At 40.6% G+C, this 14886-nt stretch overlaps 1 protein-coding gene across 1 annotated transcript in view; it reads left to right on the top strand.

Moving 5' to 3' along the window:
- Window positions 1–14886, top strand: part of CNTNAP2 (contactin associated protein 2) — a 1485958-nt gene that overhangs the window by 1099212 nt on the left and 371860 nt on the right. The window contains exon 15 of the mRNA XM_055084701.1: window positions 6936–7063. Coding sequence (XP_054940676.1) covers window positions 6936–7063 — 128 coding nt within the window. The remainder of the gene's footprint in view (window positions 1–6935; window positions 7064–14886) is intronic.

The following is a 14886-nucleotide window of genomic DNA, read 5'->3' as shown; positions in this document are numbered from 1 at the left end:
GTGACAATTGAATAGAATTTTACTTTTAGGCATGTCCTGGTAAACCATAGATATTTGGTTTTTGCTGAATGAGATACAGTTTCTATTATAAAGGTAGTCTGGGAGTTTGCCATTGATCGTTATTCCCATCCCCAGACCCCGGCATCTACTAATATACTTTCTATCTTTATATATTTGCCTTTTCTGGACATTTCATATAAATGGAGTTATGGCATATGTGGTCTTCTGTGTCTGACTTCTTTCACTTAGCATCATGTTTTTGAGGTTTATTCATTTTGCGTTGTATGTATCCACATTTTATTTCTTTTGCTGATGAACAGTGTTCTATTATGTGGATATACTACATTTTGATTATCCTTTTACTAGTTGATGGACATTTGGGTTGTTTCCACTTTGGGGCTGTTGTGAACAAAGCTTCTGTAATCATCTACCTAAAAGTCTTTGTGTGGACATACGCTTTCTCTTGGGTAGATATCCAGGAATGGAATTTTGGGTCATATGGTAAACCTATGTTTAACTTTTTAGAAGCTACCAAACTACTTTCAAAAGTGATTGCACCACTTTGCAATCCCATGAGCGATGTATGATGATTCCAGTTTCTCCAAATCCTCATCAACACTTATTATCTGTCTTTTCCGTTAATCTGATAGGAGTAAGGTGGCGTCTCAGTAGATTTTTAATTGCATGTCTCTAATGACTAATAAGCATCTTCTCATGTGTTTATTCCCCATTTCTGTGTCTCTTTGACATCTTCTGTAGCTAAATCTTTGACTTCCTGTATTCTTCCAGAAATTTCTACCTTGGTGATTCTGTGATGGAAATACATGAATGTTCACTGACTGTAATTCTGTTTGTTTGTTTGTTTTAAGTAAACAAGTACTTCTAAAACTTCACAAAGCAGAAGAAATTCTCTGCTAGCATTATAGAACATACTCATAGTGTGATAACTTTTATAACATCTGGTAGAAAAGCAAACTTATAATTGCAGACACTTGGACTGTTTATTTTCCTCTAAGGATTTGGTTTTTTACTGAGCTAAGGGCAAGACCAGCATGCCTAGAGGCTTGTTTGCTTTCTCAGCAGGATAAGAAAAGAAGGCAAGGGAAGAGCAGCAGAGTAAGACAGAGTTCCTCAGAACAATAGTACTGACGCAAAATAACTGTAATGCCAGGTTAGAGAAGCAAACTCTGTAGAATCAAGTTTCCTTTAATAACAACACTGATAGAAAGATTATGCAAGAGTCTGAGTTCGGGGCCTATTTGAAATGGATGATAGAATTTTTCTAATGTACCAACCTAGCAATAGATGTAATTAGATGATGCTAACATGATAAATAGTTACTGAATATCTCCCTAAATTAGATTGACCTCGATCATTAAAGATCATAACTTTCAATGAAGGCTTGTTTTGCTTGCTAAATAATTTTCACACAGGTGCTAAGACAGAAGTCTTATAGGTGTTTGTAAGGGTGCCTCTTCAGGTCTCAGGTTATTTTCTATTCATCCACACATCATTTTTTGAAAGTGGGTTATGCTGTAGGATCACACAAGAAACTTCATGCTAGCCACACCACTTTATTGCCACCCATGAATTTGTTTCCACAAGCAATTTTTTTCCAGCGGAGTTGACTGTTCGGTGAGTTTCACAAACAATTGTTTGTGACTTTAAAATCCCTGGCCCTATTTGTATCCCTGATCAAAAGTGATCGAGAAGGTAACTTTGTATTTTTTTTCCTCAGCTGATAATTATTTTCTCCTATTTTCTTGGTTTGATTAAGGAATATCTGAGGGTTATCACTACAGTAGTCCCTCCTCCAAGTTTTTGCTGTATGTGATTTCAGTTAACCTTGGTCAGCCATGATCTGAAAATATTAAATGGAAAATTTCAGAAATAAACAATTCATTAGTTTAAAATTGCAGTGCTTTTGTTCATTTTACTTAATAATGACCCCAAAGCACAAGAGCAGTGATGCTGGCAATTCAGATATGCCAAAGAGAAGCCATTAAGTGCTGCTTTTAAGTGAAAAGGTGGTGACTTAATAAGGAAAGAAAACCAACCATATGCTGACGTTGCTAAGATTCATGGTGAGAATGAATGTTCTGTCCATGAAACTGTGAAGAAGGAAAAAGAAATTCGTGGTAGTTTTGCTGTCATACCTCAAACTGCAGAAGTTACAATACAGTGCTTAGTTAGGATGCAAAAGGCATTAAATTTGTACGATAAGATATTGTGTGTGTGTGAAAAAGCCCACATTCACATCTTTATAACAGTATATTGTTATAAATGTTGTATTTTATCATTAGTTGTTGTTAATCTCTTACTGTGCCTAATTTATAAATTAAACTTTATCACAGATATATACAGTACATATAGGAAAAAGCATAGTATATATAGGGTTCAGTACTATTTGTGAATTCAGGCATCCACTGGGGGTCTTGGAACGTATCCCCAAGGCTAAGGGGGACTTCTGTAGTAGCTGAACTGTAACCTTTTGTAAACTTCAATATACCATTAAAAACAGTGGTTAGCTTGGGGATGGGGTAGTTCTAGACCACTTTTACTTAGTGTGCTGATGGCGTAGGGGATGCCTGTGAGTATAACATTACAGATATCTTTGAACTTACTAATCACAAATAATTTTCTCAATGTTTCCGGATAGCTAAGAGTATCTAAAAAGATACATTTTCACCTCATCTTTAAATGAAAATTAAAAGAAAAAGGCTTTTAATTGACATAGTTGTTTTTTGGTTTTCTTCTGTTTTGTTTCTCCCCTCTTTTTTGTGGAAAGTCCTAGATTAAGATCCAGATAATCTAGATTTGAATCCAGACTCTATAGTTATGAGCTGGTGACCTTGGTCAAGATAAATTCTCTGATTCTCATTAGTAAAATGGGGATAATGATGCCTCTACGGAAGAATTGATTTCAGATTAGATGTTGTTTACAAGAAATAGTCTAATATACATAGGTATTCAATGATAGATGCCGTATTGTTATTATTGTTTTCTATGAATTAGAGCAGTGTTCTTCATATTTTTTGATACCCTATTTAAAAAAATTTTGAGCACATATTTACAAATAAGTATAAAAGTAAGATACAGGTTCTAGTGAATTAACATTTTAATGTTCAATATAAAAAAATAAAGTTTTAAAAAATGATATAAAGTTGTCATTAATAATATCGTCTCTAAAATATTAATAGAAATTAATCATTTTTCCTTTAATTGTTTTAGTAACTGTGATGTGATTAAATACATATTATTTTAAATAATCTTGGATTACCAATTTGAAGATCTGCCTCTCTGTGTTTTTCATTTTGATACTTGACTTTATTGGCTATCATAGTTGAAAAATATTACCTAAAGGTACATATAACAAACTAGATAAAGGTATATTGCTAAGTGCACCTACTGAATCATGATGTTAATTTTTCAGTTTCATTGACCAGTAATGCAAAGGTTTTGATAAAATGTAGTAAATTTCTGTCATCTCTGAATCAGTTTTATTTGCAAAGTGACTGAATAATGACCCATTTCAGTATTATAAAATAAGTCCAAAACCCATTGGAACTCTACATTTACAAGATTATTACAAATATTTTAAAATTATGTTTCCAAGTTGTGGAAGTGTGTAGATGTGTAAATTCTTATGAGGTTATGCACATATAAATTTTGGCAATAAGATTACATAGTGATTGGAATATTTCCAAACATTTGTTTCCAAAATACGCTTATATTAACACAAGATTTGTTATAAAGTAGTCACTTTCTCATTCATTGTAAATGAACCAACAATACCAAGTATCAGGTAAGGATGCTGAGCATCCTGACACATGACTGCAGGCCACATAGTTCAAAGTCCATCAGAAAGTTAATTATTAATAAGGTTTAAGTTGCTTCTCACTGCTAGAGTAAGTAAATGTTGGCTTAAATGCTTTTTTCCCCACCTCAGAGATATTCTTATGCCTCTTCCCTAACCCTACACTCGACTGTGGGGATAAGTTGCACATTAGGCTACCATGATTGTCAGTGGGATAGTTGCTCAATAAATTCCCAAAGGAAAAATGGACACTGATGATTTGGAGCAAGAGTTGGCAAGCATTTTCTATAAAGGGCCAGATAATAAATATTTTAGGCTTTGAGGGCCATATGGTCTCTATTATAACTACTCAGCTCTGCCATTGTAGCCTGGAAGCCCCATAGACAATATTGTAAAAAAAAAGTTAAATTAAAAAGTGACTTTATTTCAGTAAAACTTTATTTATGGACACTGACTTTGAATTTTATGTAATTTTCACATGGCACAGAATATGACTCTGCTTCTGATTTCTTTTCAACCATTTAAAATTTAAAAAAATAGGACTTCCCTGGTGGTCCAGTGGCTAAGGCTCCACGCTCCCAATGCAGGGGGCCCGGGTTCGATCCCTGGTCAGGGAACTAGATCCCACATGCCGCAACTAAGAGTACGCATGCCGCAACTACAGATACCGCCTGGTGCAACTAGGACCTGGCACAGCCAAATAAATAAATATTTAAAAAAAAAAAAAAAAAAAAGCTTATGGGCCATCACAGAAAAAGCGACAAGATGAATGGTTCTCAGGACTTAGCTCACAAATCCCTGATCTAGAGTCAGTTAATTCTAAGTGATAATGAACTTGTAGAGAATCTCGGCCTGAAGTTCCACAGGAATGCACATTATTCTACTAAGTTGTCAAATCACAGTATGTTATTAAGGGTGCTTTCATTTATTGTCCCTTTAAGAAACGTTAAATATCAAATTTAATAGCAAAGACTTTCTTCCCTCTCTAAAATGATTTTAACTGATAGAAGTTCTAATATAAGGAGTTGGGTTTACAAATGATTTGAGGCTGGGTCACCCGTAGCTGCAATGTCAGTAAGAATCACAGTGCTTTTCTGCATGATCTTAGTTCTCATTTGAATTAAAAAAAAATTTTTTTTGGACTTCCCTGGCGGTCCAGTTGTTAAGACTCCACACTTCCACTGCAGCGGGTGAGGGTTTGATCCCTGGTCGGGGTACTAAGGATCCCACATGTCATGTGGCAGCAGCCCCCCCCAAAATTTTTTTTTAAACTTTATCTTGGAAACTCATTGAAATAACTGAAGCAGTGGAAAATACACTTGTTTGCGGTCCACTGGCTAAATTCTGTGACTCCCTCCTGGGTTTCTGTGGGTCCTGACACATGAAGGAGCATATGTTCAGTGACTTTCTAGAAGGTCAGAGGAGCAAGTAACTGCACCTAACAGCATAGCATTTTAGAGACAGGCTTCCAAGTTGGTTCTCCTCAATTCCCTGCAAGAGATGCAAATGACAGATCTTTAACCTGATTATTGAACTCTCTCCCTCATTCTTTTTTTTTTTTTTTTTTTTTTTGCGTTACGCGGGCCTCTCACCGCTGCGGCCTCTCCCTTTGCGGAGCACAGGCTCCGGACGCGCAGGCTCAGCGGCCACGGCTCACGGGCCCAGCCGCTCCGCGGCATGCGGGATCCTCCCGGACCGGGGCACAAACCCGCGTCCCCCGCATCGGCAGGCGGGCTCCCAACCACTGCGCCACCAGGGAAGCCCCCTCATTCTTTATTTTTTTTAAATTAATTTTTATTGGAGTATATCTGCTTTACAATATTGTGTTAGTTTCTACTGTACAGCAAAATGAGTCAGCCATACATGTACAAATATCCCCTCCCTTTTGGACTTGCTTCCCATTCAGGTCACCACAGTGCATTAAGCAGAGTTCCCTGTGCTATACAGTATGTTCTCATTAGTTATCCATTTTATACATAGTATCCATAGTGTATATGCGTCAATCCCCATCTCCCAATTCCCCCCAGTGCCCACCCCCCCAACTTTTCTCTCATTCTTCTATCATCCAAAATCAGTTTTCTTTCCTGTGATCAGTTGTACATACGATTTCAAAATTCTCATTTACATTCAGGCTGAACAGTGCACAAAATCATGCAAAAAGATAAATTTGTGGAATGACCTTACACTGATTTGTGCCTCCCAGTCATCTAGCCCCAAATGAGGGGATCTCTCAGCCACAGCAGCACAAAAAGAGGATGAGGGGATAGGAGTTTCGTATTAAGGTGAAATCTGTGCTGCGTGGTAACTCACCTTGGTTCCATCCCTAAGAACATCTCCTGTACTTCTGTGCTTCATCCTAGAGTCAGTACTTTACAACTAGCCTTGCCCTCTTCCTCTATTTAGGGTGGGTATGGGGTTGGGTTAGGAGACCTGAAACAAGATAGATATAGAATAAACAGGAGAACAAATCTAAGAGAAAAGCCAGATCGGGCTTGCATCTCAACTCCACTCCTCATTATCGATGGAAATAGGCACTTAGTGAGCACCTGCTCTGTGTTGGAAACTGCATAAACTCTTTCAGTTGTTAAAATAAACAAGAAGAGATGAAGGACCTAAAAGTATCTCTTATTTAGCTGATGCACAGCAGGGAAGAAAGCCTCTGAAGCAACTGCTTCAAAGCAATTAAGGAGACAAGTGGGTTTTTTAATAGGGTTTTGTTTCTAATTTTATGCAAGAGATCAGGTTGGCTTTGTTGAACTTTAGATTCCCTGACAACAGCAAACTGCATGCACGCTCAGCATTTGATGTGTGTACTTCAAGCCACATGGTAGTCTACACTCAACCTGAAATAGCGTGCTGTGTATTGGTCGTGACTCTCTGGAAATCAGGGTGTCAGTTTTGTTTTTCGGAAGGCAAAGCAGTCACAGTTGCTTCTGAGCCATGAGCTGTGAAACCACCCAATGGAAGAGAGGGAACAACTCTAACTGTGCTTCTACTTAGTGCACCTCTGAGCATTTATTGCAGTGTGGTCAATTGTTAGACAACTTAAACAATGATCAAAAAAGACATGTTTCTAACTTAGCCTCCTCATGCTTTTCTGTCTCTCCCTGTGATTCAGGAGGAAGGACGCTGGCTTCTTATCCTACAAAGATCACCTGCCAGTAAGCCAGGTGGTGGTTGGAGATACTGACCGGCAAGGCTCGGAAGCCAAACTGAGTGTGGGTCCCCTGCGCTGCCAAGGAGACAGTAAGTGTGCCCGTAGCTGGGGCTGGCACCTCCTTACCAATTTTAAATAGTGTTTCCCAGCAAACGCGGGGTTGGCAGAAAATAGATTGCTGTTCGGTATAAACAGAGCCAAATGGAGGGCTAGGCAGACCTTAATACACAGAGGAGGGCAGCAAGCTGTAAGTCTCCAGTACAGGAGGCTAGATATGGGCATAAAATGTGGCTGTCCATCTTTCTTGTATATTCGTATGTAACAAATGTGACTACCTAAGTTTATGGTGATATAAGTAGCATGCTAATAGCATAAAAGCAGCACTCAACAGCTGTGATTCCACTGAGTGCTGCTGTTAATGCCATTAGCATGACTATTTATAGCACCATAAACGGTGATATAAATAGTAGCATTAGGGCTTAATGTATCATTGTAAACTTGGATTATGGTCATATGCAGTTTGGCGTTAGTGCTATCAAACTTCACCATCATCAGAGCTTGATGGTCCCTCGTAAGCCAAAGAGTATTTCTGTCACTACATCTTGCTTTCAAGCTTCGGCACCACAGAGAGGAATTTGGGGCTGTTGGCAGTCAGGGAGTTAGCCTGATGATCCCACCTAATTAAGGGTACCGTGAGGACTTTATGTTGTTTGATACCCTTCAGTGTGCTTTATGCGTCGGCGGAGGGAACTGGTGACAGGCTGCTAGGGGGATTCTGCAGTGAGCATCCTGGGTGTCATTCCCCCCCTTCTCGTCTGCACACACGATTTGGGCAGCTCTTCCAGGCGTATGCTTTTGTGATTGTGTGCTAGGCATCAGGAGACTAGATTCTGTTCCCTGAGTAGCTGACTTGTCAGAAGACCTCAGGCAAACCCCTCTTTTTTCTCCGCTGTGGTGCTCAGAATACCACCTGCGTCCCAACTCCTCCTGGGGAGGCCATAAAGATTTTAGTGCCTAGATCTGGATTCCTCCTAGCAAAGCACTCTGTCAGATGGAATGTTATTGCTGCTTCCATCAATCAAGAGAGAATTAGACCTACTCAATGTAATAAATTATTGCCTCCACTTAAAGAGGTGTCCTAAGGAAGGTAATGATGCATGCTCAGCTGTTTACTACTTAGTACATCGAGGCTGTCAGCAATTAAACCATGCAGTGTTCCTGATACAAAAGAGAGATGGAGTTTGTACTGATTTTTCCCTTCTTACACGGAGAAAATGAAAATGCTATCCTTAAAATGAAACTGGTCAAAAGAGCTTTGTCATGCATTTATTAAACAATAATACTTCATGTGACTAGCTTAGTAGAACTGTGCAATAAGAAATTTTGTTTCGACTGCTTAAGAAAAGATATTGACATAAAATAATAATGTATATGCCTTTTTAAACATATTTTGAGAGATGGACTACAGTGGCACTCTCAAAATAGGCAGGTTCTCATAGGTTATCTAATGAAAATCAGTTTCATCATGTCATAATTACTCATTAATATATAAAGGTAAAGTATTTCTCACTTATCAATTCTAACTCTAAAGTTAGCCTTAAATTAGAGAAAGGGTTCCCATTAAGTAATGGATTAAGTCAATATAGTTATACAATCCCACTTCTGCAAATTTTTTTTACCACTCTTAAAAAGTCCAGTTACTTTAAATAGTATATGTGGGAGTGTATGAACAGTTTATAGCTAATATTAGTATGTTTTCTCTTAATAAATCAGTCCTCAGGAAGAATTTATTATGTGTCTGCTATTTGTCTAGCACTTTACTAGGTACTCTGGTGAGTTAAAAAAAGAATTTCAAACCATGTTTTGAGAAATGCACATTAAAAAGTATTGGAAAACATAAAATGTTTTATAATTTAATAGACTTGTGATCTAAAATTATTGCAGCTGGTGCTCAAGAAAGGAGTGATAGATAGTATATTTCAGGCAGACTTTAAATAGAGAAAATAGGAGAAGTATGGTGGTCAATGTTCATTTGCATTTCTTTCCCAAGGCTGTTGCTCTTAGAGACGTTCTTAGGACCAACCGATAGACAAAGAGCTATCCTGTTCATTGACACTGCATGGCCTCAGGATTCTTGTAGTACTGCAGCTTCATCAATACTTAATCTGTATTTTACCTGATACTTCATGAAAATAAAAGCACAGTCAATTTTTAATTGCAATTATGTGGAATACTTTTGTGTCCGAGAGAGAGAGATAGAGAAGGGGAGAGATCTTCATTTTTTGGAGGCAACCGGCAATATTATATACCTCAAACCTGAATTGCCAGGTAGCAGTTAGCAGTTTTGATGCTCACCTTCCTTTTAAGAATGTTCTAACGTGGACACGGTAATGATAAAGTGTCTACATCATAGCATTTTCCAGATTTTACATATGTATGGTGTCCTTGGATACAGCCCCCTGCGAGGTAGGTAAGGTAAATATTAGCCTTTCTGTTTTACAAATGAACAAAATATTTCTTTTAAAATGTCATCTACGCAACAAATTTCTGTGCCCCCTTTTGCTGCTTCTGGGAGGCTCCCAGAGGAAAGACAGAGCAGAGAACATAAACAGCTTTCTCTGCATGAGGTCAGGCTTGTTTCTCCGACTCCATTCTCATCCCTGAGTCAACGGCAGAAATTAAATTGTTTTAAAAGTATTTCATCTGGGTCTCTGCCCACCCACGTGCAGTTACCAACACAGCATGCATGTTGGGGGGATTAGATTCCAATTTGTCTAAGTTAAAAAGTGGTATCGTGCATATATCCTGTTGTTTGCAGAGATTAACTCTGTGTCATTTACTGAAGTCTGTGCAAAGGTACAGTTTAAAAAAACCAAATCCACTGTTGAGAAATGTCTTTGTCTATTTGAGGAGTTGAATGATGACAGCCCTCGGAAGCTGTCTCTTGAATTCGGTCTGGTTCTACCTCCCAGTCTTAGAGAATGAAACAATTTTTGTGGGCTCTGACCAACCGTTTTGGCAGTTTCAGTTGATTTCATCATGCCTGCTGAGTTTCAATTTTACTTTGATTCATCTGAACTCATAGACCCATATAATCAAAATGCTAAGAAAATCAGTGAGTTCCAGACCTGCTGCATTTCCCATATAACACTGTAAAATGCTTATGCCCTTATACTTTTGGGGGTTTTTTTCCAAACACGTTCAAATGGAAGCCTCATATCTAAAAAACTGCAAGTGTGACTGAGGATGGATGGTTAGCTAAGATAAAAAGTGAGGTAAAATTACAAATTACCCCCCTAAACCATGCGTACTCGCCTAGGAAGAAACAAGAGAGCTATTTAGAGGACCGAAACGGCTGACAGAGTAGAAATTGTTTTCAAATTTAAAAATATAATTGTTCTTGGACGGAGTTGCTAAACTTCTATGGAATTAGTTCAAAAACAAACTATTTTGGGTTTTGGAGGTAGGAATCTTTTTTGTACTATATATAGTGACTATAATTAATTGTAGAAAGTATTTGCTAGATAATTGTTTTATTCTCGACCATGTAAGGTAAAGATTTCCCATATCTCCTCTAGGGATACAGAGACTTTAAACAATTAATTAGGAACACGTTTGCTACAAAGGCAAGTGTTTTTAATACACTTGGGTAGAAACAATCAGGAAAACGTGTTACTCAAGGACCACTGAGTCCATGCCCGAAACCCGCCCTGGCTGTCAGCACCGCAGGACTGGAGTCGTGGTGGGCATTTAAGATGTAAATTCAGGTTCTTAGAGCTACAGAGGTGACTCTGAGAGGCCAAGAAGAAAAGGCAAGGCAGACCACATCCAATTCAGGAGCACTCAGAGGACAGAGACGAAGCTGAGAGTGAAAGAAATAAAGACGATGATGGAGTTTTATCCAAATGACAGTGGACATTTGTTCTTTGGGAATGCAATCATATGTGCCCTAGATATATAAAGGCCACCCTGTCTTTACTGTAAGACTTTTACAAACCAGGGCCATCACCATCCATTCCCTTACCAAGGAAGGCAAGGCAATGACTGTATCTACATGTTGTTTCTCCCAGGATAAGACAATTTCATTGGGGGCTCAAATGAGTATCATTCCCCATAGGATGGACCCAGGGGCACACACAGGCCACACCATCTCCCTGTGTGAGACACACTCAGTGCCGCCCAGCAGGACTAGACAAGGAGAGAGGGGCAGCTGCTCATCTGGGCTCAGGAAGAGGCTTTGATTGTGCAGAGGAAGCGGCTCCCCGGGCTCCAGAGAAGAGTAGACAGTTTGCTTGTCCCCCTTTTCTTTGCTGCTTAAGGCTTGGAAGAGACGAAAAAGGGAAAGGGCCCAGCATGCAGGCTGTGAGCCATGCACTTTATATTCATCTTCTCTCTTGATTCTCCCAACATCCTGTATGCGGTGATACTTTGTATTTTGTACCAATGAGAAAACAGAATCAGACTTATTAGATGGTTTGCCAATGAGTTTCAGAGCTGGGGCCAGAAGATCTGTGTGGTTCCAGAGCAGATGCTCCACGTTCTTTTCGTTTCCCCATTTCTTCCCATGAAATGTAGATGTATGTACTTGCGTCAAGTACAGCTAAAAGCAAGAACAAAGAATCACAGCCTGCTAGCGGTGGAAGACTTAGAGATCAGACAGTACAAACCTCTCATTTTACAGACGAGGGGACTTGGGTATGGGGAGGTTAAGTGACCGACCCAGGGGCTCCCAGCTGGTTTATGGCAGAGCACAGGGAGAGAGAGTTTGACACGAGCCTTCATCTTTAGTAAGTCCCTGTGGCCAAGATGAATGTTGAGATCCGAAGAGGGAGCTTTGACCTGGGACTCTGACCCTGGGTCCCTGCTCATCAACAGCCAAGCAGGGCAATAAAGTGGGGCCGAGCTCTTAACCTTGCCCCGCTGTGGGATCAACCGTCAGGAAACCCTGATAGGAAACTCACAACCATAGGGATGAGGGGTCAATGACAGAAAGTTAGTGACTTCTTTTTTGTGTGTGTTTTGTTTTTACCTCTAGTTCTAGGCATTTTTTTGGCTGATAGTAGCCAACAGGGAAAAAACAAAAAAAACCACCCACAGTTATGTGTAGAAACCATTAACTTCTATTTTTTTCTTAATGCTCCAGCCTCTGCTGCTCTTGCCATAGGCTACTGCCGACTGAGAAGCCAGAGTGTCTCTTACGAACAAGCAGAAATAGTGAAATTTTCATGATCAAAACCTAGGCTGACTCCCATTAAAGGATTGAGCCCTCTGGGCACATCTAAGGGCAGCTCCAGTGACACAGGCAGCAGAGGCAGAAAGAAGGAAGCCTTCCCTTTGGTCTTCCAGACTCCAGAGTGACTTTAAACGGTTAGAAGTGGACAGCGCCCCTGAGAAGAATCAGCTCTTTAATGTTATTTGGCCACTCAACGTTAGCTGCAAACTCACTGTAGAAATGGGAAGTAAAATTAGTTACAGTTGGGGGTAGTATTTCTATTTTACAATAGATGTGCTATTTGTACGCATGTGGCTGATTTTCCCACCTATCCCTTCAAACACCGCTTGTATTTAGAGGAATCATCACACCCCACAGAGGAGGTCTGCCTGGCTGAGTGAGTCTTGCTTCCTTGGTGTCTCTCCCTGGGTGCCCATCCTTTCCCTGAACTTGTCACAGGATCCCAGGTACAGGAGGGACTTTGTTCCGTAAATTGAATCCCCGCCATTGGGCTCCTCTGCTGAACTTTCCAAGTGATCTCTCCAAACGTTTGCAGAAGAGAGTTAGGCTTGCTCCTTTGGTTCTAAGAATTCCTGGTGTGGAACATGTTTGGAATCAAGACAAATGCTAGGTGAAACAGTTTCTTACCTGTCCAGGATCTGCTCCTAGGATCTAATTCAACTTAACAGCCTTTACTGAGAAAAAAATGGGACATGGCTCCCATCCTGGATCAGTTTATGTTATATCAAGGGTGAAAATTCTGACAAAGTGGAAATTTGGATGGAAGCTTGGATTCTTAGTGGGAGTTTGAAAAAAGTATGGAGGTCTTGAGTGGCAGTGCTTTACAAACTTTAATGTGCTCAGAAATCACCTGGGGATCTTGGTAAAGTGCAGATTCTGATTCGGGAAGTCTGGGCTGGGACTCGAGATGCTACTGCTGCTGCCACTGGCCAGTGGACCACACTCTGAGTAGCAACGTTATAGAGCAGCACTTTGAATAGCATAGGCTTTGGAATCACACACATCTGGCTCCAAACCCCAACTCCCTCCCTCACCAGCCACGTGCCTTTGAACCAGTTCCTTAACCTCCCTGGTCTTCCACTTCCTGCTCCCAACCTTCTCTCAGCTGCAGATGAGAATAATCGTAACTGCATCGCTGCAGGGGTTCTTTTAAACTCCAGTTCCCCGCAGCCTGGCGCACAGTCAGTGCTCTCTGGTTGTTATCACCACCGTTATTATCACCTTCGTTCATTATGGAAAGCGTGACAGGCTTGATAGCAGAAAAGCTCTGCCCACCTCCCTGTCCTATATCCCACTGTCTTCACCCTCGACTCTACCTGTTCTTGGAGAAGACCTGCCTTGTCTCATAGCTGAGAGTTGGCACCCAGCCGGTAGCCTCCTTCCTGATTGGGACGTGGTGGCCACAGCCTCTGCTTAGAGCTCAGCTGCATTTGCTGGGCTCCCAGGGTGATGTCTGTCCATTCAAACAACCCTCATTTCCTTCTCTCTGGTCTCCTTTGCTGGAAGCAGGTGGAAACCACCCCCTTTGCTTGCTGCCATCTTTGGAAACTGCCCTTGGAGAACCTGGAGGACCCTAGCACAGAGAGCCCAATAACATACACAGCACTCACCGTTCCCGATGACAACCACAAAGGAGCCTTTCCTCCAAATAGGGAGTCAGCTCACCTTTTCTCTAAAAGACCAGACAGGAAGTATTCTAGGCTTTGGGACCATACAGGCTGTTAGACCCACTCAACCCTGTAGTGTGAGAGCTGTCGTAGACAGTATGTAAACAGATGGACACGGATGGTTACAACAAAATATTACTTAGAGAAACAGGAAACAGACTGGATTTGGCCTGAAGGCCATAGTTTGCTGAACCTCTGACCTAGAGTTTAAAATTTTTTTGGAAAAATGTGTAGGACTTGAAAAATGTATGGAATTATGGCAGAATATTTTGCTGTTTTAATGCAGATTTTAGCCGGTTTTCAAACTCAGTCACCATAACCTTCCAACTCACCCACTGATGACACTGAGCAAGGATTTGCCTCCCCTTCTGCTACATTCTTGTCTTTCTCCATGCACACTCAGATTTCAGCCTAGATTATACAGTAGCATCTATATACACACTCAGCATTGATCTGAGGCACTGTGTGAATATAAGGAAGTACAAACTACATTTCTTGCCCTCAAAGAGCCTACAAAAACATTGGCAATCAAGACATAAACACTGCAGACTGAAGTTCACATTCACCACCATAATCGTTTCTCCACCTATTATCCAGAGTGACTTTTCCAAGCGGTGAATCAAATTACAGCACTTTTTGACTTATAACCAGCTGATAGCTTCCTATCACTGTTAAAATGCCAACCCTTTACCACATGCTACAAGGCTACTTCGTGTGATCTGCCCCACCCACCGGTCATCCCCAGTTCTTCCATTCCCTCCCCACTGGTCTCATATCTCCAGCGTGCTCTGCTTGTTACCACCTCCAGAACTTTTCCTGGTGGTTTCCTCTGCCTGGAACTTTCTCCCCATCGAGGCTCAGCTGGGCTGCAGGTCTCAGCTTCGATATTAACTCTTCCAAGAGAGCTTCCCTGCCCACTCAGCTAACAGTCACCCACATCTCACCACTCCCCATAGAACTGACCACAGTCTGAAATTCTCTCTGCAATGCTGCGACACGACCCTAACATGAA

Source organism: Physeter macrocephalus, chromosome 5 (assembly GCF_002837175.3).
Source record: "Physeter macrocephalus isolate SW-GA chromosome 5, ASM283717v5, whole genome shotgun sequence".
Classification (NCBI taxonomy): Eukaryota; Metazoa; Chordata; class Mammalia; order Artiodactyla; family Physeteridae; genus Physeter; species Physeter macrocephalus.
Note: the sequence above shows the minus strand (reverse complement) of the source record. Positions and strands in the feature narration are given on the sequence as shown.